Source organism: Rhinolophus ferrumequinum, chromosome 20, assembly GCF_004115265.2.
Source record: "Rhinolophus ferrumequinum isolate MPI-CBG mRhiFer1 chromosome 20, mRhiFer1_v1.p, whole genome shotgun sequence".
Taxonomy (NCBI): Eukaryota; Metazoa; Chordata; class Mammalia; order Chiroptera; family Rhinolophidae; genus Rhinolophus; species Rhinolophus ferrumequinum.
Genome location: NC_046303.1, coordinates 47204242 through 47232139, shown reverse-complemented (window position 1 = coordinate 47232139; position 27898 = coordinate 47204242). Strand labels below are relative to the sequence as shown.

The following is a 27898-nucleotide window of genomic DNA, read 5'->3' as shown; positions in this document are numbered from 1 at the left end:
TTTTTAGCCTCTATTTTGTTTATTTCTGCTCTGATCTTAATTACTACCTTCCTTGTACTCACTTTGGGCTTTGTTTGCTGTTCAGTTTCCTTAGGTGTGAAGTTAGACTTTGTATTTGAGATTTTTCTTGTTTCCTGAGATAGGCTTACATTGATATGAATTTCCCTCTTAGGACTACTTTCGCTGTATCCCATAGATTTTACATCATTGTCTTTTCATTTTTGATTGTCTTAAGGTATCTTTTGATTTCTTCCTTGATCTCATTGTTGACCCATTCATTAGTTAGTAGCATGTTATTTAGCCTCCATGCGTTATGTGTGTTTTTCAGTTTTTTTCTTGTAATTGATTTCTAGTTTCATGGCATTGTGGTGAGAGAAAACACTTGATATGATTTCAGTCTTTCTAAATTTATTTAGACTGGTTTTGTGGCCTAACATGTCGTCTATCGTGGAAAATGTTACATGTGCACTTGAAAAGGATGTATATTCTGCTGCTTTGGGGTGAAATGCTCTAAAAATATCAATTAAATCCATCTGGTTTAGAGTGTTATTTAAGGCTGCTGTTTTCTTGTAGATTTTCTGTCTGGAAAATCTGTTCATTGGTATCGGTCAGTTGTTAAAGTTCCCTACTTTGTGTTACTGTCGACCTCTCCCTTTACGTCTGTCAATATTTGTTTTGTATATTTCGATGCTCCTATGTTGGGTGCCTAGATGTTTACAAGGTTATATCTGATCCCTTTATCATTATGTGATGTCCTTCTTTTTCTTTTATTATAGTCTTCATTTTACATCTATTTTGTCCGACATAAGTATAGCTACCCCAGCTTTTTTTCTCGTTTCTATTTGTGTGAGATATCTTTTTCCATCCATTTACTTTCAGTCTGTGTGTGTGTTTTGATCTGAGATGGGTCTTTTGTAGACAGCATATGCATGGGTTTTGTTTTCTTATCCATTCAGCTACCCTATGTCTTTTGATTGGAGCATTTAATCCATTTCCATTGAAAGTGATTATTGATAGGTACATAGTTATTGCTATTTTATTATTCATATTTTTTATCTTCTTTTGTTTGTTTTCCCCCTTGTTCTTTTTAATATTTCTTGTAATACTGGCTTGACGGTAATGAATTCCTTCAGCTTTTCCTTGTCTGAGAAGCATTTTATCTCTCCTTCAATTTTAAATAATGGTCTTACTGGGTAGAGTAGTCTTGATTGTAAGCTCCTGTTTTTCATCACTTTGAGTATTTCCTGCCAATCCCTTCTGGCCTGAAAATTTTCTGCTGAGAAATCATCTGATAGTTTTATGGGAGCTTCCTTATAAGTAACTAGTTGTCTTTCTCTTGCTGATTCTAGGATTTTCTCTTTGTCTTTAACCTTTGCCATTTTAATTATAATGTGTCTTCATGTGTGCCTGTTTGGGTTCATCTTGTTTGGGACTCTCTGTACTTCCTCGGCTTGTATGTCTATTTCCTTCCCTAGCTTAGGGAAGTTTTCAGCAATTATTTCTTCAAATAGATTCTCAATCTCTTGCTCCCTGTCTTCTCTGGTACTCCTATGATGCAAATGTAGTTACTCTTGATGTTGTTCCAAAGATCCCTTAAACTGTCTTTGTTCTTCTTTTTCTATTCTTTTTTCTTTTTGTTGTTCCCATGGGATGTTTTCTGCTACCTTGTCTTCCAAATTGCTGATTAAATCCTCTGCTTCATCTAATCTGCCGTTGAATTTTTTCTAGTGTAATCTTCATCTCAGTTATTGTATTCTTTAATTCTGACTTTGTTTTTAAGGTTTCTATGTCCTTTTTTATGCTCGCTATCTCTTTGTTGACATTCTCACTGAGTGCCTTAAGCATTGTCATAACCAGTGTTTTAAATTCTGTCTCCATTTCACTTAGTTCTTTTTCTGGAGGTTTCTTCTGTTCTTTTAATTGAGAAGTGTTTCTTTGTTTCCTCATTCTGGCTGCCTCTGTGTTTGCTTCTGTGTATTAGGTAGGTCGTCCATATCTCTCAGTCTTTGCCAGGTGGCCTTATGTAGTATGTGTCCTCTGTGGTCCAGTGGTGCAGTCTCCCTGATCACCTGTACATGTGTTCCAGGAGTGTCCCTTACGTGTGTGTTCTCCTGGTGTAGTTGAGCCTAGATTGCTTTTGGCACATCAGTGGGTAAGATTGACTCCTAGGTTGACTATGAGAACTGGCTATGCCCACAGTGTATAAGCTATTGTGGGGCTGCCCCTTAGGGTGATTCATCCCGGTAGGTTCTTGTGCCTGTTGAGGTCCCCCTTTGGGTGTGCCACTTGGGGTGCTAACCAGGCAGTGCTCTGGTGTGGTCTGAAGCCGGCCTCTGGGTGTGTTGTTTCTGGTATCTCTTGGGAATGGCTCCTTTGCAGACCCATTTCAGCCTTGCCTGTGACTGACCCCGTACTGTATGCTAGGAGCCACAAAGCTAATAGTGGTTTGCTGCTGCCTGTGCTGGACCTACAGGTGTATGTATGGTCTCACTGTGAAACCAAGCATGGCTGTCACCAGTATTGGGCCTGGGGCAGCTTAGCGGCAGGCTCAGGGGCCCCCTGTGCCTGCTGCCACCTACAGGCTTCCCGTAAGGCTAGCTGTTGAAGAGCCTCCATAGATGTGCGCACACCAGGCTGGTTAACAGCGTTGAGAGTGTCCCAAGTGATGCAGCAACGAGCTGGGCGAGGCAGGGTCCCAGGAAGTCATGAGGCACGGCCGGTGGTTTTCACAGAATGAATGCAGATTCAGATCCTGTGCCAGCACCAGTCCCACAGCCATTTTGCCAAACACCCTGAGAACACAGTGGCCACTTGCCTCGGGCCCTCAGATCCCCGAGAGCCTCCCAAGAGAGGCTGCAGCAGAGTTGTGACTGACTGCCTACCACCAAAAGTTCCTTAGACTACTATGAACCTTCCAGTGCTGTGAAAGACTTCTGCAGCTGGAGGAGGCAGGGCTGACCTCCCAGTAGCCGAGAGTGGCCTCAGCGATGCAGCACTAGCTGGGCGGGGTGGGGTTCCTGGGTATCACAGGGTGCTTTTTACAAAGTTAATGCAGATTCGGTTCTTGCACTAGTGCCAGGCCCATGACCATTTTGCAAAATGTCCTGAAAACACTGCAGCTAGCCACCCTCGCCTTGGGCCCGCAGGTCCCTGTAGCCTCCCAAGAGTGGCTGCAGTGCAAGTTGTGTGTCTGCCACTGAAAGTTCCCCGGGCAGCTGTGGGTTGCACACTGCTATAAAATGCTTTTGCAGCTTGTGGGGTGGGCTGGCCACCCAGGAACCAAGAGTATCCAGGACAGGGTAGGCACCCTTGGTGTCAACAAGGTGGTACACACACGTGGATTTTATCAGACCAATCTAGCCTCAGATTCGGCCCTTTGGGGAGGATTCAATATAGAAAAGATGGTGCCTTCGGTAGGCTACATGTCCACACAGGACAAAGCCCTCACACCAAAGCCACGTAACTCAGTCTTTCCCCCTATGTCTTTCCCCCTATGTCACCCTCCACCAGAGCCCAGATGAGTGTGTGCAAGCCAAGTGAGTCCATGTGCGAGCCCTTTAAGAGGACCTCTGGGTTTACAGCTGCCTTCCATCTCACTAGGACAGATGGACAGAGTCCTCACTGCTTTTTACTGCCAGATGTTGTGGGGACTCCTCTTCCTGGAACAAGACCCCTGGGCTGAGGGTCCCCGTGTGAAGCTGGGCCCCTCCCTTCTCAGGGGGACCATTGAGGTGCCCCTCCTGGTGTTCAACCACTACCTGGAGTGTGGGGTCAGCCCGTCACATGTGTCCACCCCTCCTACCAGTCTTGATGTGGCCTCTTATTTACATCCTTAGTGTAGGGTTTCTGTTCAGCTAGTCTTCAGATGATTCCTGAGGTTGATTGTTCTAAAATTTAGTTGTCATTTTGACGTGCTCATGGGAGGCAGCAGGCATAGCATTTACCTAATCTGCCATCTTAGAAGTTTATTTTTTAAAGCTTAAGAATGTGAGCTTATTTTTAAGCATACATACATGAAGACTTGTTTTATATATAAATAATAACCCCCAACTTACCATTTTTTGTACATCCAGTGGGGTTTGTTTTGGTTTTTTTAGTATCATCAGATTTGTGGAATACCTTTATTCCACAAGGACTCTGATTATGTAAAGAATGCCAGAATAAGCAATAGGATTTACACATAAATCTGTGTATACATGGGTTTTAATTCATAGGGCTTTAGATTAGGCCAGTTATTATCTCCTTTCCATCTCCCCAGGAATCATAAAATTTTGTTCCCATTTTGCCTTACACTCTTTGACTGGGTCATAGCACTTTCTAGGCCACACTTATTGTGACCAGTTTGCATCCTCTAGATTGTGCATGCGTACTCACACTCACACATGCCTTACACACATACACATGGACCTATCTTAGGAGAAATAAAAATTGACATCATTGCACACTTGGCCCCTTCTCCAGAACTTGCAGACCTGTCAGGATTCTGGGGACCTCCTGGTCTTTCAACCCCATATCACTCTTCTTCCAAGAGATCCAAACTGGAATGTTCACAAGGGCCTTGTTTTATTTTTAGATTCTGGGGGGTCGAAATCTGAGGAATTTGGTTACTTCCAAGGTTCTAAAAAATTTAGATTTTTCATGTTTCCATTAGTTGGAACTTAATGCACATATCTTAGGAGGAATCCCAGAAGTACTCTTTCTACCATAGATTCAATCAATCAGTCGACACTAAACTAGACAATAGGTGTGGAACTTGGGAAAGTATAAGGTATACACCCTGTCTTCAATAGGTACAGTCTGGTTGAAGGGATACTTCAAAAAGTTAGAGTCCAATAAATTACTAAATCAAATGCTCTGTGAACTGGTACTAATGCAAAATGTAATGGGAGTTCAGAGGCGGGAGAGACGACCAATGGACACTCAACCCAAGGAGTTTGGGAAGATTTTACAAAGGAGCTAAGTCTCAAGTGGGCATTGATGGTTGGTGTGGATTCGAAGGGTGAATGGACAGGAGTGAACATCCCAGGCAGGCTGACAGCACAAGCAAAGAAGCAGAGAAGGGGGCTCTCCTTTTCTATGGGGGACACTGTCAGCAGATCAGCCTGTCCAGGTAATATTTGCATCTAATGGAGGAGAGCTAAGTGCTGATTTTGAAAATAGAAAGGGACTTTAAGGTCTGAGACGCCTAGTCCCTCACTAGCATAGGAAGTTGATAAGAGCTCAAGGAGGTAAGTTATGACTTGGTCGGCCTGCAGCAGCACCAGGACCAAAACTCTGCCCCATAAGCTCAGCCACATGTACTGTCTACCATAAGCTGGTGCAAACTCTTGAGAGAGGCTGAACTGAATGATAAAATGAAAGAGGCAAGTGGCTAAGCACAGCTGGCAACAAATTAGGAAGAGCCCTAAAAAGCAGGCACAGGAATTTGTACTTGACAACGTCATGAACGAGAGGGCACAAGTGCAGAGGAGTGCCGTGGTGTGTTTTAGGGAGATTAGCTGATGAAGGTGGGTAGGGAAGAATCCTAGTGAAAACACCTAAGTGGTCATCTTGTAGGAGGTGATGAAGACCTGTGCTAGGGGACATGAAGAGAAATGGAACGGATAAAACTGATACGAGGCAATGCAAAAAGAAAAGAAGCAGCAGATCTCAAAACTAGGTGACAGGTTGAACATAGAGGATAAAGGAGAGAGAAGAGTAAAATTTCTGAAATGATTTCTAAATTTTGAACACAGAAAACTGTACAAAAGTAGTTCAAAAGAGATGTTTGTTTACGAGGGGAAATGATGAGTGTTTCTTTAGGTGAAAGTAGTTCTGAGTGGAGATATTCTTTAGTCTGGAGGACTTTTGATATGGAAAGCGGGAACTTTGTACTGTGCATCACAATATGCCAGCATCCAGCACCATGCCAAGCTGAATGAACATTTGTTGAATGAATAAAATCAATTTTGAGACATACAAGTGGGAGATTTGGGCACAGAGGTAACAGTTGAAGCCCTAAGAGAATAGAAGACCAGAAATGGAGTCTAGAAGAATGCGCCTAGCTGGGCTAGTTAGCCCAGGAGCCAAAGGGAAAGTAAGACAGGAGGTTCAGAATAATGTCCCCCCAAAGAAAAGAAAGTTTCAAGGATGAGGGAGTGATCAATAACACCCACCGCCATGGGCAGGACAAGTACAATGTAGCCTGAGACAAGCCATTGTATTTAACAAGAAAAGGCTACTAGGAAACTTGGGTAGTGAGTGATCCCACGCTGGCTGTACATGAGAATCACCTGGGGAGCTTGAAAGCTCCTGACACCTTGGCCGTGCCCCAGAAAACTTAAATGTCTGGAGGTGGGACCCTGGAATCAGGAGTTTCTAAAGGTACCCAGCTGATTTCAGTGTGTAGCCAAGATTAAGAATCACGGCCTTAGAGAGAGCAATTTCAGCAGGGAGGTGGGGCCTGAGGCAGTTTATAAAGCCTTAGGAAGAGAATGGAGAGAGAAAAATATAAAATGGGCAGTATACGTTGAATGTTTCAGAAGAGAAAGGAAACAAATGTCTTTCCATAGACCCACAGCCTGATTGCATGCTTTGGCACAAATCGCGTGCCTTCAGCTACCTCCTTAAGCCTTACTGATTTCCCAGGATGTCCCATAACACAGCACAGCAAGAGGTATAAGCAACAGAGGTTTTGCAATTTCTGAGAAGTTTCACCGACACCACGAGCAACGTTAGCATTCATTTCTCAGGATCCCTAGAGAATGGTCAAATTTGGAGAAGCCTGTTCAATTATTTTTAACTATTTAAAAAGTAATCATTAAAATGTACAGTTAATATATTCTGTATTTGTGTGTTAGCCACTAAATAAATGTCTGTGTGTATGTGTGTGTGTGTATATATACATATATATGTATATATAATGTTATGTAATATATTTCTATAACTGTTAGATTAAACCCTAAATATATATGTAAATTATAACTATTATGACTACTGCTTTAGCTATATCAAGCAATAGTTCGTTATGGTCATGCTGAAAGTTTCTCTATAAGGAGTGATTCAGTCAAATTTATTTATGTTTCATTTGATTATAGCCCCTTAAAAGAAAAAGTATTTCAATGCAGAAAGTTAAAAATACTAATTAGTAAGGTACAAAGGAAACAATCAAACAAGGAAACATCTCAAACTAGAAAACATAAAGATGGAGGAAAAATCAAATTGACATCTGACTGAAGTGAAAACCTAAGTAATTGTGGTTCCTGGGTCTGCAGACATGAATTGCTATTCGGAATAACGCTTCCTCTTTCAGCTATTGAACTGGAATACTCTGTCGATCTGGGATTATCGTGGCACCCACTGGTAAGGGACTGTCTGCCTACCAATGTCGAATGCAGTCACTACCACCTGCAGCGGATCCTGGTGTCAGACACTTTCAACAAGTGGACCAGAATCACCCTGCCGCTCCCCCCTTATACCAGGTATGGATGCTTCTGCACGTAGTGAACCAGAATGTGGTAGAATTTGGCGCGGCAGATTTCAGCACAGCAAGTTTAAATGAGAGAGATGAGATTTTGTTAGTGGTTGATGGTGCCGCCATGATGAATTAGTAAGGCGATCTTAGTAAGTAAACTGGAAACCAGTTTTTGCGGTGACGTGGTTCTGTGTTTTCCCAAAATCCAGGCTTTTATGATTTTTAACTCTAATTGAAAGAATGGCATATGCAAGAAAACAGTGGCTGGATCAGTGAGCTTTCCCAACTTAATTCACTATGCCAAGAACAAGTCTGAAATTTAAAACAGGCGCATTGCATGCAAAATAGACTGAAATGGAGTCTATTTTCGGTCAGTCAGACTACTGTATAGCAGTGAGTGGTGTGATATAAATGGGGTATTTACTACCATAATTGTGTATTAAAAAGAGTGTCTGGTTTTGAAATTTTATTTTGAACAGTATCTTGAGAATTATCAGCCCGGAGCGTTCTTTCATAGGAAAAACAATTGTAAATGCTTCATTCATTGTGTCTATCAGAAATGATGGTGGCTTAATAAAACTACATCGTAAATGCTGGTAAAGAAGTTAGGTGTACTTAATTATCTGTATGCTTACATTCCTGTGTGAGTAAAGCAGAGAATTCACCCTGCCTTGGGGATAGTGTTACATGACTCTTCACCACCTAAGGAGGTACTAATCATAGGGAACTTTTGAAAATTTTATAGGAATTCTTGTTCCCTCCAAGGAAATAGTAATCCCTTACTGCCCTTACACAAGAAGCAAAGCTACCAATACGGCGTGTGGAACAAGAGTTATAGTGTGGGCTTGTTGCTGTTCTCTCTCCTCCCCACAAGTGAAGAATGGATAAATCTTCCTAGAGAATCACCATAGAATTCAACCATTCATCCAGGGCGTAACTTTTCTTGGGATTATCAGAAATGGGATGGTTTCAGTTACTAACAGCCTGGGGCTGCTCTACAATTGCTGGCTCCCAGCTACGAGACTATATTAACTGTCAGTGGAGTTGCCAAGTTTAAATGAGATACGTGAGATTTTGTTGCTCATTAAAGGTATCACCAGGCATGAATTATTAAGGCGATCTTAATAAGTAAAACAGAAAAAAAACAACCCTCCATTAAGGCAGCAGCCTTTTAAGTCTTTAGGCTTTCTGTGAATTATTACCCAGCTACTTGGTAGCATTTTGCAAATAAACGACTTTCTAAGATTTACTCCGGCTAGTCATTATCCCCTTGAGTCTTTTACTCAAGAAAAGTAATTATTCCTCATCTTTTAATCTAGCTTTTAATTGCCTCTTACACGTACCCACAAGAATTTTGACCCTTTCAAATGAAATTTGAAGAATCTGATGAGCACTCGTTAACTCTTGCTATTGTATTGAATATAGGAAGTTCATTTATGTGCTGCCCTCAAAGCTCACACTGTACAATGGTTTTAAGGTCAACACTGTCTTACAACAAGACTCTTTGGATAACTCAGAAAGAAACGTGTGTGTGTGGAGCCCAAGCCAGACCCACTTCTCATCTGTCACATGCCAAACGTCATTAGAACAATGTGCCAGGCTCAGAACACTTTTTTGTAAACACAGGTTAACATATCCATACTGTATCTGCTCATACATTCAGTTACTTTTTAAATGTGGTGTTCCCTTATTTTGAATTGAACTTACTGCATCAACATCTGCAAAGTGTTGAGACAGCAGTGTTCGTGTGTTGTCCACCAGGACAGAATTGAGACTTTTAGTTTGTAAATCTTCACTATAAATAAACATGATGCTGACAACTTAAAGCCATGTGCCAAGTCAGGGTTAAGAGTGGCGGTGACAATGTGCCAACTGTAGGGGGCTCTCCACTCACTCACTCATCTCACGACCACAGGCTGGGACCCCACTCTTATTGGTACAGTGGTAGTAAGTCAACTGAGGTTGCTTGTCCACAAATTGACACCAAACCATTTACCAAACTAAAACGGCCCGTAGTCATCAGGACTGAGTATTCATCCATTTGGTCATTCATTACACAGATATTTTTTGAAGTGTTTAATTATGTGCTAGTTCCATGTGAGGGGCTGAACTTAGTCCTGCCTCAAGAGCTGTTAGTCCAGTGGGAAGGAGAAATCACCAATAAGCACAGAAGTAAATATAAAATTCAACTGTGGTAAGTGATGGAGGACAGTGCATAATGCTAAGACATTGACCAAGCAGATGGGCCTTGGTCAAGGAAGACAAGGAATGCTTTCTTGAGAAAGGATAATTGAGGTAAGATATGAAGGATGGATAGGAGTTAACTACAGGAAGATGTTCTATGCAAGGATAACAGCCTATAGTCGGAGGAAGCAGGATATTTGAGATACTGAAAGAATGGATCAGACAGAGAGAGTGTGGATGAGGTGGGAAATGGTGTCAGACCATGAAGAGCATTGTAGATTGTACTAAAGATTTGGGGATTTGTTAAGTGAACAATGCAAAGCCTGCTAAAGTGTTTGGGAATAGGGAGACATGATCAGATTTGCATTCAGAAAAGCTTATTCTAACTGGAGAACAAATCAGGGAGGATAAGAGTAGATGTAAGGAGATTCTTAGGCGGTCAGTGCTAGCAGCTTGAACTAAGGGGCAGCAGACATGAAGAGAGTGGAGAAATTCAAGAGAAATGGAGGCCATGAACTTGACTGAGCTTGATGAAATGGGAGTGGGAGGGTGAGAGGACGTGCAATGCTGAAGATGACTCCCTGGTTTCTGAAATGCAGAACTGAATGGATGCCGGTGCTTCTCAATGGGAAGGGAACACAGACTAAACACAAGATACATCACACTCTGCTCCAGATGTTGTTATAATAAAACCTAAATAAATTGGGGTAGATGGGATCATAGTGTACATTCCTCTCCTTGTACACTGGTTTCCTGTAACTGAAAAAAAAAAAAAAAAGAATGGAAAGCATTGTGCTTTGGTGGACCCTGTCCTGTGAGCAAGTCATTTCATGTCCCTAAGCTTCAGTTTCCCCATCTGAAAAATGAGATACTTTTACCATATAAAAATTGAGTAAATACTCTTTGAAGTGTTTGGAACATTGCAAACATTTATTAAAATGTAAATCATCTCTACTTTTATAAGTTAACCACATAGTCACACTTGTTAACCAGAGCACAAGCTTATTATCAGACTTCAACTTCAGTCAGATGAAGAAGTCTTCCTAAATAAGCTGCGTGAGAGTGAGCCCATGGGGTGGGACACTATGTTAGTTTCCTGGCCTGGAGTAGGTTACCATATGATTGGAGAAATGAGAAGTATACCCAATAAACCACTTAAAAAGAATACCTGCTCTATGTAATTTAGAGCTTCACTAAGGAGCGGTCTAGAAAGGCTGTAGATAATAAGAGATGAGAGACAGTGTTGAATGCCAGAGATGGAGAGGGTTTCCTGGAAGAGGTGGGCCCTGGCCTCAAAGGATGGCTAAGAATTAGGTGGGTACGGAGAAGAACATTCTAAAAGAGGGGAACAACATGAACAGGGCACATGAGCCTGGCAGGAGCACAGGAGTTGCTGGTAAAACCAGAGGGCTCATATCTGGAAGCTCTGGAAAGTTGTTTGTTAGTCAAGTTGGGTTAACTCATAGCAAGTGTGAAGCAAAGCAAACTATGCTGGAACTGAAGATGGATTTTGAGCTGAGAATATTCAAGAAAAAAAAATTGGGAGAACAGAGAGACCCAAGTAAGAGAAAAGTGGCAAAGGCTTTGTAATAATGACAGGCCGTGAAGTAACAAGGGTCTAGACTACAGATAACATGAAGGGAAGGAAGCAGATATTGCAAGACATTTCAAATAAAGAACAGATAACACCCAGTAACAACTTCTTCTTCATTGCACACATCAAGAGATGACTCTAAAGTTTGAAGCCTGATAGTGAGAAGAAGGGTGAAGAGAGTTAAAATTGATTCCAGGAGGGACAATATGGCAAATTTAATCGCTGGGTGCTGAATTAAATACGATGGCTGGAAATAGAAATGGAAATATCCGTTTGACAGAGGTCTGAAGATCAGAAACAAGGAAAGATAATAAACTTTGGAGGCATGAGCATTGAGGTGACAGGCAATGCTGTAAAATTGCATCAGCTCTCCATACGAGTGCATTTAAAAGGAAAAGAAAGAATCCCTAAATATAATAGCAGAATGAGTAGAAATAACTATTAAAGGAATCAGGAGGATGCAGTCAAGCGGGTAGAAGAAGAATCAGAATAACATGGTATCCAAAAGCCAAGTGAGAAGAAAGTATCAAGCAGGAAGAGGTGGTCATCAGTGACAAAAGCTTCAGAGAATCACAAAGAAAAAAGTTTCACAATAAATTCACTAGATTTTTTTTTTCAATAAGGAAATAGTCTGTGACCTTCAAAAGAACAATTTCAGTAAGATACTGGAAATACATGCAGCTTGTCTGGGCGCCTGGACTTAACCACATCTTTATTGCTTGCCTAAGAGATATGGTGCTAGGAGAAATAGGAAGGGAGAATGCCAGGAGTTCATGAGAGAGGCTGAAAAAGAAAATAGGAAGATGCCAAAATCAATTTCATAGCCCCTAATCTGAATTTGCCTCCTTCTTTTTACTAACCCCACACTAAAAATAACAGGTGGCTCAAGTGGCATGGGTTCTTGAAATGCCATCTGAGAACTAGGGTGAGTCAATGGAAGGGCAGGTAACTCAAATCCACTGAGAAGGGAGGGTGCGGGGGGAGCTGCCTCTGGAAGGCTCAGGTGTGACTTGGCTATTTTAAGTCTCAGTTGAAGATGATCCATTCCCTTCTGCTAGCCCTAATGACCTAGCTGATACCACAGTCTTTAAAGATTAACTACAACCCTTTGGAAGCCAGGTGGTTTTAGCCACAGCATGGAAGCCACTTAATGTTTGTAGGAAGTTTCCAGGAAAAGTGATAAGCACAGGAAAGAGCACGCAGACTGTGGAGCAATGGGGATGATGAATGGGGATGCTGGAGGCCATAACTTTTTGCAGGTAAACAAATTTAGGGTGGAAGGATATTTTTTCAATATTTCCACCGACTATAACCGCAGTCAAAGAAAAGATCTTCTTCAAAGAAAATCAAATAACTAGGCATAGCATTTACTGAGTTCATCACGGACAAATAATCGAAGGAATTACAAGTTTATTTGTTAAAGGAGAGATTCTTTAAACTTGCCCTGGTCTCTATTTCTCTCCATTGTTGCTTCCAACTTAATAGTACCTTTTGCAAGACTTTCTGGAAGCATTTAGATTACTGAACATCTTGTTAAAATTTTTCAGTCAAGTCAGGGAAGCCTTGGACTCCTTTTGCATATCCACCTTCTCATGCATCATTATGATGCTTTGAGCACTGCGGCTCTGCTGTGACTTTACCCAGTTTCGGCGGGTCTGAGAAGACTATAGAACATAAAACAATTTTGTCCAGCACAAGCAATGGTACCACTGATTTTCTCATACTGAATATATTAATATTATTTTGGCATTATGTTAAAACAAATTAAATCTATTTCCGTTTCCACTACAACTGAGAATAAAATCATTTCCAGAAAGTCAGCATTTCCTCTAAGCTTTATCAGTTGTCAACCTTGTTGCCAAAGTTTTCTCAGAGAATTTTAGATTTGGCTGTACTTGGTACATATTGCTATGTATGGATTCTTAAGATTGTTTTAACAATTAAATATAAGTAATTCTCCCTTTAGAATATATTTTGTAAGTTACAGGAAATTCCTTTTATTTGAAGGCTAGGCCAGTATATATGATGCCCTCAGTGGGCTTACTCAGGACACTGTAGTTTTTATTATCATTTCTGATTATAAGTATCAGCAAAAATAATAAAACCTTATTTTACAAAAAAAAAAAGATCGCCATTTTCTTTTATTGTGATCCTCGGGTGAACATTGTACAGTTAGTCTGAAGACCAAAGATTATTTTTGGCTCACATTTATGTATTTAAAAGCCAAACATACAAAATCAAAGACACTAGTATACTATACTTCCCTATAATCATCACACACTTTCAACAATTACCAGCTCATGGCCAACTTGGTATCATCAATAGTACTACTCACTCCCACCCCACCTTATTTTGAATCAAATCCTAGACATCATATCATTTTAACTGTAAATATTTTATATATATCTCTATGAAAGGACTTTTTTAAAAAACGTAGCTGGGATATCATTATTACACTTAAGGTTTAATGATAATTTCTTATTCAATATTTACTCAGTATTCGGTATTCAAATGTCCCTGTTTGTCTCATAAAGCATAGTTTTTTTTCAAATTTGGATACAATATAATTGGAATGACAAGTCTCCTGAGTCTCCTTTAACCTCAAGGTCTCCCTGCCTGCCTTTTAAAATGAGGACTAAGATACAAGGTTATTTGATTTTCCCCACAGACACACAAGTCAGTGGCCGAACCAGGATTGTACTAAAGTTTTCCATTAAGGAAGGAAGACAGGCCATGTGGGGTAGCTCGTTTAAGTAACTTCTATTGCTGATGTGCTTTCCACCCTAGGTCCAGAGAGATAGCATGAAGGATCTAGATCATCCTATAAAGTTCCTTACCTTTATCACATTTATTTGGGGCCATAACCTATAGTCCAAACACTTTCTCCTCTCATGCCAGTTCACAGCCCTCAGTGTATTGTACGACATTTAGGAGGAAGGAAAATTAAGTGACAGTATACATTCTTTCATGGTCAGGTCAATGTTACCTAAAATTCTCAAAATGTTACAATCCTTTAGTGTCCTACTGATTCCTAGTGTTAATTATAATCACCAAGATAATTTTCTACCAAAGGATCAGGGATGCCTAAATTCGATGCCCCCACTAGCAGCCAAATCTATGGTCTTCCAGCCTCTGCCTGACCTCTGCAACCAGCTTTTTCAGGAACACGTCACCTCTCACAGTGGCGTGCTAAGTCAGGAGACGGGTTCTGAGTTCCGTTTAAGAAGCTGGAGAAGCCCCCTCCTTGACTGGCAGTCCCAACATCTGTGAAATGAGTCGACTGTACAAAACAGTTTCTAAGAGTCATCCTCTGATTTCCACCCCAAAGTGTGACTGCCTTCTTTTGTTCATAGCCTGGTGTCTTCTTCCTGAGGGTCTCCCCCAGAGCAGGACCTTTGTGCATCTTGTCAGGTGGCCCACCTTTTAGAGCCCTTCATCACGAGCAACTCTTTCACACTCCTGGTACCAAGTTCATGCTTCCTTTCTAGAGCCTGCTTTTTCTGAGGCTCTTATCTGTAGGTCACGGGCTGTGACCTTCTGTTCAGTTGAGCTGACCTGTACTTCTGCCCAGGTATAAGCCTGGGAGGGGGATCACTGGATTATATGGTAACTCTGTGTTCAATATTTTGAGAAACTGACAGCAGCTACACCATTTTACATTCCCATCAGCAGTATATTTGGGTTCCGATTTCTCCACCTCCTTGCCAACACTTGTCATTGCCGTCTTTTTTATCATAGCCATCCTAGTGGGTATGAAGTTGTATCTCATTGTGGTTTTGATTTGCATTTCTCTAATGACTAATGATGTTGAGCATCTTTTCATGCATTTATCATTTATGTATCTTCTTTGGAATATTCTCTACTTTTGTCTAACAGAAAGAAAGAGACTAATGGAGGAAATTTTATGCCAAATAAAAAGGCAGGAACTTGGATAAGGCAAATGTAGGGCACATTTTGAAATGGGACAGACATCGCAGAGCCTCTAACTCTACACAGAGAGCCAGGCGCTTCAGCTATGGCACTGACTTGTAGAAGTCAAGATAAATTGACAGGGGTGTACATGCAGCCGCAATACACACAGCCTTCTGTTGCTGAACAACAGTTCATATTTAGGACTTATGGTAGGTGTAGGATTATTTTGTAGAGACTGAGATAGAGTTTTAAACAATTTGCTGAATGAGAACTCAGAGTAGTAATGAACCAAGAGATCCTTGTCGTGTCTCAGTTTTGTGAGTGAATCAGTGTGATGGAGAGCACTGGGCCTCACCTTCTTCACTGGTAGAGTGGGAGTGTTTGGCTTTTTTCTAGTCCTAAATTTTTTATGTATCTCTTTAAGAGTGAAAGAAACATCAGGGAAAAGTGAAAAGGTTAAAAAAATTATGTATGGTTCCTATCAAGGAGCTTTTTCTCCTGATGATGATAATGACACGAACATCATAGATCGAGCTGTCGTGAAGAACAGAGCAGATACAGACTCTGAAATGTGTATCAAAATCTATTAAAAGGTGTGGAGGCAGTTCGTGGAAAGATTCCTGCGGAGAACAGTGACGGAAACCATACTATTGACAGGGACATATTTTAACCGCTTACCAATGGATATTTAATTATTAAACAATGCTTAGGAGCATTTGCTACGTGCTGTAGATGCAGAGGAAATGATATAAATTCAGAAAAGAAGCAAGGGAAGACATTTCAAGGATATGGAAAAAGGAGAAATCTGTTCTGGGGCCATGTTCCTCCCAACTCCGAGAAGCATCAGCTTGTGGTGGCCGTCATTATAAGGAAGCTTCTGGATAAGTGGTGCACCTGCCGAGGGACTTCACCAAGATAATTGTAGGTCGTGGTAAACATGACCTAATTACTTTTCACAACACCCTCGTGGGGTGGGAAGTAACATTTTCCTAGTTTTACAGATGGGGAAGTGCTAGCACATAGACGTACCTGATGTGGCCCCTTTACATAGTAAAGCTGTGACAGGGTAGGGAATAAGAAATCCTGGCAATTCAACTTCCAGACTTTCATTTTTAATTTCTATTCCGTTTCATCGACTTAGTGAAAGTGTTTCCTTTTCTTATAAAACAGTATTGGATAGTGCATGTACTCCTGTTTTGTGGGTATGTAATTACTAAGTGTAATTATTCACAGTTTTGAGACAGAGCCTTAAAAAAAAATCATCTAATTTAATCCCCTCATTATACCAGGGGTGCCAAAAAAATGTATACAAGTGGACACTTTAGTCAACGTTGCTCAAGCAGAAGTTTGCCGTAATCAGAAGTGTCTGGACATTGATGGTAACCACTTTGAGCACCTCTTGTAATTGCAGGAGTCAAACGTGACTTGTATTCATCTTTTGTTATCGGTATATATTGAGTATCACAATTTTAATACAGTTTTCCTTTCTTAAAATGTATATACATTTTTTGGCACCCTCTGTATATGTTAAATTACTCACCATGGACATAGAGCTTACTAGTACCAGAGTACAGATCAGAGCCCTTATTTATATTTACTCTTACTGGCCAACTCCAGTTTTAGTACATTCTACACATCGTTTTCCACTGTTTCCTTTTCTATGAAATGCCACAGAGTTGTACTAACTGAAAATAGCATGATTAGAGTCCCCACGAAAGCTATGAACCCCAACAATGCACCTGGCTATTCAACCTTCTGTACAAACTCTCTGTGAAGTGGCTGCATGGACTGTATTTCAACCCCACCAATGATTAGAAAACCACCCCCTACTAAGCAGTCCCAACTGCCCCCAACTGCCATCAAATCACTGCCCCTTCCTCAGCGGACCCCCAGTCCCTGCCTTCCCAACCTGTAAGATGTCTCTTATTTGATTCTTCCTGGACGTCTTTCTTGCTGTTAATTTAATATTTTTTCAGTAAATGTTTAAGGAAGCCCAATCTATAGGTGTCACCAACAATAAAATGATAAATAAGGAGAACATAACAAAGGAAATGACACATAAATAGGCATTTTTAATACAAGGGGAGAAAGGTTTTGATGGAACTTGTATAAAACATTAGGGAAAGAAGGAAATTTTATTACTTGCCTATTTATAAGCACTGAAGATACAAAACAATATCCCCTGAAGGAATTACAGAGATATTCCCTGCCCTTCAGAAGCTTATGGTCTAAAGAAAGACAGAAGAAATATATAAGTCTGATTTGTTATCAGAATCCAAGCAATGGTGTACTGTGGAAATATGACATTCCACTATGTTATAAAGACGTTACTGTGTGTGACAGGCATAGCTATTAATAAACTTAGTCATTAAAAATCAACTGATCAGCAGAGCCACTGAGCTGCACAACCCCAGGGGGCCATCTTCACATAACTTATTGTGAGAATGGTGCCCCCTGGACACCAACTCCCTGCACCTACAGAGCACCTACCAAGTGCTAAGCATTATACACTTAGCGTATAATGTGGAACAAAAGGGATTAACTCTGCCCCCTTATAACTTACTCTTCTGAGGAGGAGATAGACTTTTCAGAATACATATGCAAATAAATATATGACTATAATTATAAGCACTATAAAAGGAAAAGAATAGTTTTCTATGGAAAAAAATACAATTTTTAAAGGGATCAGAAAGAAAATTTCTCTCTGAGGACCTGGCATTTCCTCTGAGACCTGAAGGACACACAGGAATTAACCAGGCAGAGACAGGAAAGACGCAGGCAGAAGGTGGGGGTTTGGTGAGCTTTGGGAACTGGGAGAAGGAGCCGAGCCCAGAAGTGAGTAGCCAGAATGTGGGAGGAGATGAGAGGTCCCAGCTCAGGCAGAGCCTCGTGGGCCAAGGAGGAGTTTGGGGTTGAAGTTAAATGTAATAGGAAGCGATCGGAGGATAATAGGTAGACATATCTCTGCTTGGAGGAACATATGGGGGCCAGGGAGCAAAAAGGGTTATAGAGAAATCGGTTAGTACATAGATGCTCAATAAACAAATATCAAACTGAACTATTTATTTTCAGGGTGAAAATTTTAGTTCTCATCTGTTTCTTTTCTATTTTCTAAACTTCATATAAATTTTTCAATTAGAAAATATGAACTCCTCGCTGTTGTTTGGTCTTTTGTTCTGCCTCAAACAGATATCTCTCAATCAACTCATTAACAGTCTTTTAATGGCAAAAGTATATGAAGCAATAAAACAAAAATGTGCCTTGGCTAATTATTTCCTCTGTGAGTCTTTGAATATTCAAACTCACTTGAGCCTCAGGCATTGTTTGGATTTTACTGCCATCTAGTGTCTCTAAAAACCTAAGTTTGTGTTTCTGAGCAAGATACTCCCCAAAACTGTACAAATGAGCAAATATATTTTTACTTCTGGAATGGAAGAATCTCTGTTTTGGTTTTATTTATATTGCATTTATATCAGTATAAAATAAGTCTAGTCTTGTTTATAACCCTGTCTCTTTTCTCTGTCCAGTTATACAGGGTTTCATTGATCCCTCTGATTTACACTCCTACTGTCTTCTTAAGCCTTTCATTGTGAATTCCCCACAAATGCTGTGTGAGGTGTAGCAGTAGGCCCACTGCACAAGTGTCTGGCCTTAGGGAGGAAGTAGGAGTTGAAATCTCACCTATGCCCTGCCTCCCAAGTGAAATGCAGAGGTTGTGGCTGCTCAAGGATAGGCATCTTTTCCTAATTTGCAAATATAAGTTGGCAGCGGCCCTGGTGTCACTCCACAATGGCTCCCACACACAATTCAGTGCTCACTGTTCCCGAGTCTATTGGCTTTAGGATTAGTTTTAGTTTCTGTTTTAGTCTATTTTTACAAAGCTCAGAAAGATCATAGGCCCAAAATATATTCTCAGGCTACTGCAGTTTGGTTTGGTTTTGTGAATCAGATTTTTGCATAGAATATTGCAATAACAAATGCTCTTTTCAGAATAGGAGTGGTGATGTCCGTGCATTTGTGTTACACTCCTCCATTCACTTGTTCAAACATTCCAGAACACAATTCTTTTTCACCACATCCTTCATTATAATTTTGTTTTTCTTCAAAGGTCTCAAGCCACTCGTTTCCGTTGGCATCAACCAGCTCCTTTTGACAAGCAGCAGACGTGGGCAATAGATAATGTCTATATCGGGGATGGCTGCATAGACATGTGCAGTGGTCACGGAAGGTGCATCCAAGGAAACTGTGTGTACGTAGATTTGTTTTCTTCCTTCTGTAGAAAATTCCTGACACATTCCAGCCAGGAGATTTTTCTGAAACTGGTGTTTGAATCACTCCCAAGCTACTTGAAGTTACACATTTTTCCTAAAATCTGATACTGAGCCAACTATGTAGTATGGCTATTGTATCTTCATTCTTGCTTAGGGATTAGGAACTGAGCAATAGCTATCTTGTCAGGTGAATGCTGAATTATAACTGACTGCATTTTATTCTCTTCTGTGTTTCTGTGGTACACCAGAACCTTGAAAAAGACAATAGGAGAGGGTCAGGAGTTCAGTATGTTCTGACCAAAAATAATGCATCATAAGCATTTTTCTCATTTAGGTCTGAATATATGTAATGCTATGCATTACTTGTGGTTTGTTATTCCTGTGTTGTTTACACAAGAAAATATATAGATGCCTGATCAATTTACCAGGCATATTTGATGGAAATGCCTAGTATTTTACTCTTAGAGAGACTTGGCATCTTTGGAAGGCTCTAAATAAGGTGCGTGTGCATGTGTGAATGTGTGAGAGTGTGTGTGTGTGTGTGTGTGTGTGTGTGTGTGTGAGTGTGTGTGTTGTGTACTACAGGCTATTCGATGACATTGTATGAATGAAGATGCTGACAGGAAATTCACAGTCCCTTCTCCACTAATGTCCATATACCTGGAAAGTCTTGCCTTTGATTACTAATTCTAGCCCATATCCACAATCACTTCTGAGACTGCTGAGCCTCTCAGTTCTATGTTCATACCATGTTTCCCCAAAAATAAGACCTAGCCAGACCATCACCTTTAATGCGTCTTTTGGAGCAAAATTTAATATAAGACTCGGTCTTATTTTAATATAAGACCTGGTCTTATATTAATATAATTTAAGACCAGGTATAATATAATATAATATAATATAATATAATATAATATAATATAATATGATATAAGACCGGGTCTTATATTACTTTTTGCTCCAAAAGACACATTAGAGCTGATGGTCTGGCTAGGTCTTATTTTCGGGGAAACACAGTGTTTCCTCCCACATTGAACAGGGAAGTCAGTGCGTTGGTCAAAGATAGAGGATGCTGTCCCAAGTACCTTCTGCTGTTTGGAACATGGCCTCTTAGATTCCCAGTTGGCCCAAAGCCTCTATTAAAAAGACCAATTTTGTAAATCACTAGGGCCACAGTTTAGGTTGACAACTACAATTGTTTATCAGCCATCCAGAGCTGTGTCGTGTAGAGACAGGGCGTCTGTAAATTCTTTAAAGTTGCTTCTTACTCTCTGACTGTAAGTTCACGTTGCTACTTTAGGAAAGCCAAGCGACAGTTAATTCACAGCTTACTTCTAACCTAAAGCACTGTTAAGGAGCACAGGTGAATTCTGACAAGGTCTGTGAAGATAAGTAACCTTTCATCATCATGGGCTGGGAAAAAGAGTTGGCCTCACTGTTTGAGAACACACATGTGGGGGCTTTGTTTGATGTTGACTTTTCCTGTCTCTTTCTCCACAACCAGCTGTGACGAGCAGTGGGGTGGCCTGTACTGTGACGAGCCCGAGACCTCCCTTCCAACTCAACTCAAAGACAACTTCAATCGAGCTCCATCCAACCAGAACTGGCTGACTGTGAATGGAGGGAAATTAAGTACCGTGTGTGGAGCTGTGGCTTCAGGAATGGCTCTCCATTTCAGCGGGGTGAGTGTTGGGCTGCCTGTTATTCATTTCTGCATCCTCTACGTTCCCCACAAATACTTGACACTGCTTTGAAGTTTAATTGGCAGAGCAAGTAGCAGAGTTAGAAACCCTAAGCACACAACCCTGACTTGAACTTGCAACTTTATACATATTAGAAAATACTAATTATTTCCAACACTTTCCTATCGCAAATCAGTTGAGACTATTTAATTCTGCGTGGTAGTGTCAGCACAAGGCATATTTAAGTACACATTTAAAAAGGACTTCAAAGAATTTCCATTCTGGGACAGAGTGTTTGCAGCGTATGAAGGTTTTCATTCTGGATGATGCTCTAATGGAAAACTATTGAGCTTGCAACAGATTTTGGATTTAAGGAGCCAAAAAATCTGGAAAATGAGCTTCAATGTTTCCTGAATTTATTAATAACAATTAATCCTTTCTATAAATTATCCAAGAAAGAATAATTGTCAATAAATACTAGGTACTGTATTTATAGCAGATTATTTTGTGAATGACAGGAGCAATGTTAGAAAATTTCTTTCAGAAATATTATACTCATTCTGTATTGCTGCAAAAGATGACTTGTTTAAAAATAGAATTTCTCCAATACCACACTTAAATGCCCGTCATAGGCAATTAATTTTTTTAATTACAAATTCACTCTCAGTTCTTCATTTCCCTACTATGCCCTACCTTCGAGTTTGCATTCGTGCCAGTGAAATATATCATTTATATTCAGTGTTTTAGACTCAAGAGTAACAACAGGGCATATAGCATATAGGATTTTTGTAACCATCAGCACTGACTAGGAATGCAGTGTTTGTCCACAATATTCTTCCTAGCTTAGGTGGAACTCTAAGAGGTCTAGTTTTCCCATATGTTCAACTAAGAAATATCTACCTACCTACATTAATGAATTAATATAGATGACATTAAAATCAGCTATAAACATTTAAATAAAAAGCATTACAACTATTATCTCCAATTATAATTAAAGTATATGGAAATTTTTAGACATTCATTTTTAAATTTCATATTAAAATAGTCATCTCAACATGCTATTTTACTAATAGCTGATGCCTTTCTGAAAATCTAATAAATGTCTATGAATAACTGGAAATAGCTTAATAAAAACATAGGACAGTTACTTTAATTCCACTCTCATCTTTTTGTTTTTCTCATAAGAAAATAGAAGAGAATCTTCTTAGATACATTGCACTCTGTAACTCTAATACTGAAATTTCAAAGTTCAGCAAATATTTGCTAAGTACCTGCTGTGTGCTAGGGGCCACAATAGGAGCTAGAGTAACAGGAGAGATGATAAAATCAGTACTACAATACTCTGTGACTTATATTACAAAAGAAAAAAAGGATAGAAGCCAGATAAAACCTACATCCTGCAATCACAATTCCTATTTATTTATTTTTATTAGTTTCAGGTGTACAAAACAATGTAATAGTTAGACATTTCACCCCTCACAAAAGTGACAACCCCTCCCCCAATCTGCTACCCCTCTGGCATCGCATATGCCTGATCACAATTCCTTATCACTGTTTGGTTGCCTTCTGCTTCTTCTCCTCAGGGTTGTAGCCGACTGTTAGTCACTGTGGATCTAAACCTCACTACTGCCGAGTTTATCCAATTTTACTTCATGTATGGGTGCCTGATTACACCAAACAATCGTAACCAAGGTGTTCTCTTGGAATATTCTGTCAATGGAGGCATTACCTGGAACCTGCTAATGGAAATTTTCTATGATCAGTACAGTAAACCTGGGTTTGTATCCTATTTTCTCTCTAATAACTAGGATGATTAGCAAAGATCCTTGGTGAGGCCTGCCGGTAATCAATCAGAGGAACCAAAGGGGACCCCGACCTTACTCATCAGTAGAGGATACCTCTGAGACTCACGTGAAGATAAGATTTTTGAGGTGGATAAACAGCTGGTTTAGGTTTTTATTTTAAAACCAACTAGTTTTTGAATCCCAGAATAAGATAAAATACACTATCACAATGCCAATAATGAATAGACCCAGTACAAAAACTTATATAAATTCATAAGAATGTGATAATTAAGTTCAACAACACTTTGGAAAAATGGAAACAGAAAAATTAAGTAATTATATAGTGTTCACTCCATTTTAGATAATTGGGGGCTAGAAAATAAACACAATAAAACATAAATATCCTTAAGAAACCTAAAGCCCATTTTTAAATTCCTTATTAAAAATCCCTGATAAATACAGTGTGGGAGTCATTTTTTAAAAATGTATTCTTAAAGGCCAAAAAGCAATCAATGTAACCAATTGAAAATGTCCAAAAGGTTGTTAAAAAGGAAAAGAGCATGTTTACTGAAGGAGGAGGAGGAGAATAAGGAAGAGGAGGGTAAAACAAGAGAAAGAGAAAAGGAGATGGTTGGAGGAGAGAAGAGCAGAGCAGAGGATAGAGGAAAGGAGAGCACAAGAAGAATGAATACAGCCCAGTCAAGAATAAGTAAACACACACAAAAAACGAAAAGAAACATAGCTAATCCCTCAGTACATGGCAAGCCAGGTACAAGGCTAAAAATTAGGGGAAATAAAAACAATTAAAGAATCTTGTAAATGATCATTTAAATTCAGTGTATCAGTTAAGATTAGGTTCATCTGTAACAGAACACCCAAAATAACTTGAGCAAAAAGTGTTTTTCCTCTCTTATGTAAATTAGATCCAGAAGAAAATAGCCCAGGGCTGCTGTAGTGGGTCCACAAGCCCCGAGAGACCCAGGTTCCTTCTACCTAGAACTTCTGCCACACTCAACACGTGACTTCCCTCTCAAGCTCCAAAAGGGCGGCTCTGACTCCTCCACGTTCCAGCCAACAGGAGGGAGGAGGGGCAAGAAGTCTCTTTAAGGACACTTCCTGACAGTTGCCCATACTTTCCTTCCCATGCGGGTAGCCAGAGCTTAGTCACAGAGACCCACCCAGATGGGACGGAGTCTGGACACATTATCTTTATTCTGGGCAACTATTCACTTCACGGAAAAGATGGGCTCCTGTTATAAAGGAAGAAGGGGAAAGTGGCAATTGAGGAAATGCCAGCAATCTCTGCAAAAAGCAAAAGGTTTAAATCCTGCACTTGCATTAAAGTTGGACACCAATCAAAGAAACCCATAAAATTTAAGTGGTACACAGTGTAATGATGCAACATGTGCTCATCTATTGGTAGGAGATAATAGACAGGCCAAGGAAACCATTTTCTTGGTCTTTACGGAGGAAGTGATAAAGACTCTCAAGTGTGAGTTCCTGAATGCTCAAACAGCATAATACACAGGGAGAGAGAGGTTATGTTTCTGTAGGATGAAAACATAACTCTCTAATCTACTTTGCTTTTCTGAAGGGGAAACAAATTGACCAAGGTAAGAACGGTGGTCATAGTTTATTTAAACTTTCAGCAGCCTTAAATAAATTTCCACTCCAAAGGTTTTACAATGTGGTCAAGGATTTATCAGAGAAAGGAAACTAATTTAGAAATAGGAAAGAAAAGTAAAGGTAAAAGATCATTGCTCTGGGTAAAGAAGAAGTGTGATTGTGCATTTCCTCAGGAACAGATTTCTGACATCATTTAATACATTTAAAAATGTTAATTAAACATATTAAATCAAGGGAGGTAAATTATAGAAAGATCTTACAAGGTGAGCATACAAAAAGAGGGTGGGGAGGGGCACAGATGATCTTCAAAATTGAGATGCATGAGGAAATGAACTTGGGAAAAGATTATTTGCCTAAAGACCAAAGGTCTCCAAACTGCCAGTAACTACACAGGTAAGGTGTAGTCATAATCCCTCTGTCCTTCCCTACGACCAAGATCCATTAAGCAGTCGTGGCCCAAAGGCTCTACAAAATGATGGACATAATAAAATATATATATATATATTATATATATATATATATATATATATATATATATATATTTAAAATCCAACTAAAAACATCCTAGCTTTGTATGGGTGTTGATTGGTCCCCATCTGGAATACTGCCTACTAATCTGGTCACTACCTCAAGAAAGACGTAAAAGAGAGAAAAAGGGAATATAAAACACCAACAAGGAGATACTGTGTAAACAAAACTAAAATAATAAAACCTCTTTGATGTGAAAGACAAAAACTAAAAGGGTCATCAGCGAGTGGAGACCTCAGCTTAAGGGTTCTTCACAGGATGAACTTGGGCTTGGTAGCCCTGTCCCCGAGCACTATGGGTAATACTAAGATTAAAGGTTGAAAGTAATGGGAGGTAAATTAGCACGGATAAAAAGACGAGATGTCATGCAGAAGGGAGTAAACCTCAGGAAATTATTTTCCCCAACAGACTTTATGAGTTATGAATATAAGTTTGAAGGAGTTTGATATATTCCTTGGGTTTCAATGAATAATTGTGATTACGGAGTATTTGAGACCCTATTTCTAGCTGGTGAAGGTTCACGTTGGAGCATGGAGCCATGTTTCTCCATGTCTGTCCTTGGTGACTGAGTCAGGGATGGCAGCTGGGCTTGTTAGCCGGTGGTGCTCACTCAGCATTTCTTAGTATAATGTTTTGCCGGTATTCCTGGGAGTAGAATGAAATCAAGGAGCCGGGAGAAGGAAACAGATGAAATTAACCCCAAGGTGACAGACCAAAGTCAGTTGTGCGTATAGGCTAGGCCTGCAGGTCTGGAGGGGGTCCAGGCAAGCAGAAAATTGTGGCGTCCCTCTAAGGCCTGTCCAAGACGAGTTAGAGTAAGTCGGTGTTCCAACTTGTTTACATTCTGTTTCCCTCATTTAGTGACTCCAGAGATTTCATAAAATCAAGTCAGTTCATTATGGCTTTTAAAAATTATTTTAGCCAATGTCCTCTCATCACCCACCAGGTGACACAGCTGTAAATCTTTTACTCACATGAGATGTTTGACAAGGCTCTTTCCCCACCCCCACCATCATTTTCTTATAGATTCGTGAATATCCTTCTTCCTCCTGATGCTAAAGAGATAGCTACTCGCTTCCGCTGGTGGCAGCCCAGACACGACGGCCTGGATCAGAACGACTGGGCCATCGACAATGTACTCATCTCAGGCTCTGCTGACCAGCGGACGGTCATGCTGGACACGTTCAGCAGCGCGCCCATCCCCCAGCACGAGCGCTCCCCGGCCGATGCGGGCCCTGTTGGCAGAATTGCTTTTGACGTGTTTATGGAGGACAAGACTGCAGGTACATTTTTCTCTAATGCTGAATAAAAACCCAGTGGAAATGCGGTTTGGACTTGGGTCTTTTCTTCTCTTTCTTTCTTTTTTTAATTAAAGTTTATTGGGGTGAAAATTGTTAGTAAAGTTACATAGGATTCAGGTATACAATTCTGTATTATATCATCTATATATCACATTGTGTGTTCACGACCCAGAGTCAGTTCTCCTTCTATCACCATATATTGGATCCCCTTTACCCTCATCTCCCACCTCCCACCCCCTTACCCTCTGGTAACCACTAAACTATTATCTGTGTCTATGAGTTTTTGTTTCTTTGTTTGTCTTGTTCCTTTGTCGCTTTCAGTTTTGTATCCCACATATCAGTGAAATCATATGGATCTCGACTTTTTCTGTCTGACTTATTTCACTTAGCATAATAATCTCAAGATCCATCCATGCTGTTGCAAATGGCACTATTTCATCTTTTCTTATGGCAACATAGTATTCCATTGTGTATATATACCACAAGTTCTTTATCCATTCATCTATCGAAGGACATTTTGGTTATTTCCATGTCTTGGCCACCGTAAGTAAAGCTGCAATGAACATTGGAGCACGTATATCTTTACGGATAAATGTTCTCAGATTTTTTGGGTAGATACCCAGGAGAGGGATTGCTGGGTCATATGGTTGGGTCTTCTCAAAAGAGTGGAATATGAAATCTTTTACAGATTCTCTAATGATATAGGAACAGGAAAAAGGATATCACCTTTTTGTTTCTCTCAACCTTCCTGGTTTACATTATAACTAAATTTTTTCTTACACCCAAGCCATCAAGTATATTTTAATAAATAGTATTTTATAATTTTGTTAGCAGGATAATTTTCTTTTCTTAGAAAATTTTCATTTCTATTTCCTGTTTTCTACTTTCAGTAGAAAGCCCACATTTCCTGGTCACTTGTTTAATATCCAGATACAAGTGTTGTGTGTTGCTACATGTCAGATGCATTTGTGATGGCATTTCATGTTTCAGAGAGTGTCCAAAGTCTCACTTGTTAGTCTTCATTCTTAATAGGAGTAGCTCAGTGATCCTGATGAACTAGCAAGGATCTCTTCATGTTATTCTTATTTTCAATGTCTTGTTTTCTTTTCATTTCATGACACTGTTTTCGTTACCTTCTTTTAAAGTTGTGTCTTATATTAAGTATGTAGCTATGTATGCCACATCTGTGCTTATACTACATAAAACATGGTATTTTCAAGTCAAGTAGTAATGTTTGATTATACACCTCACCAACACTGCAAGTGTTATCCAAACAGTGAAAATAGACTGTTTGGATATAACCATAGACTCCTCAGACTGTGAGACTGTGTCACATGCAAATTGGTCCTAGAATCTTGCATAGAAAGGTAGTTGTATTGTACAATAGTAAGGCTGAGAAGAACCTTCCAGAGGAATGAAACCTATGCTGAAGAAAATTTAAATGTGAGGAATTTTAGTAATTTAAAATACTTAATTATTAATGTTTTATTATAAAGGTAATACATGTTCAAAGTGGGAAATGGAGAAAATATAGACAATTATGAGGATGACAATAAAAATCAC

At 39.9% G+C, this 27898-nt stretch overlaps 1 protein-coding gene across 1 annotated transcript in view; it reads left to right on the top strand.

Moving 5' to 3' along the window:
• RELN (reelin) overlaps positions 1-27898 on the top strand; it is a 496978-nt gene that overhangs the window by 437272 nt on the left and 31808 nt on the right. The window contains 5 exon segments of the mRNA XM_033088143.1: positions 7292-7460; positions 19252-19392; positions 20919-21096; positions 22680-22873; positions 26061-26317. Coding sequence (XP_032944034.1) covers positions 7292-7460; positions 19252-19392; positions 20919-21096; positions 22680-22873; positions 26061-26317 — 939 coding nt within the window.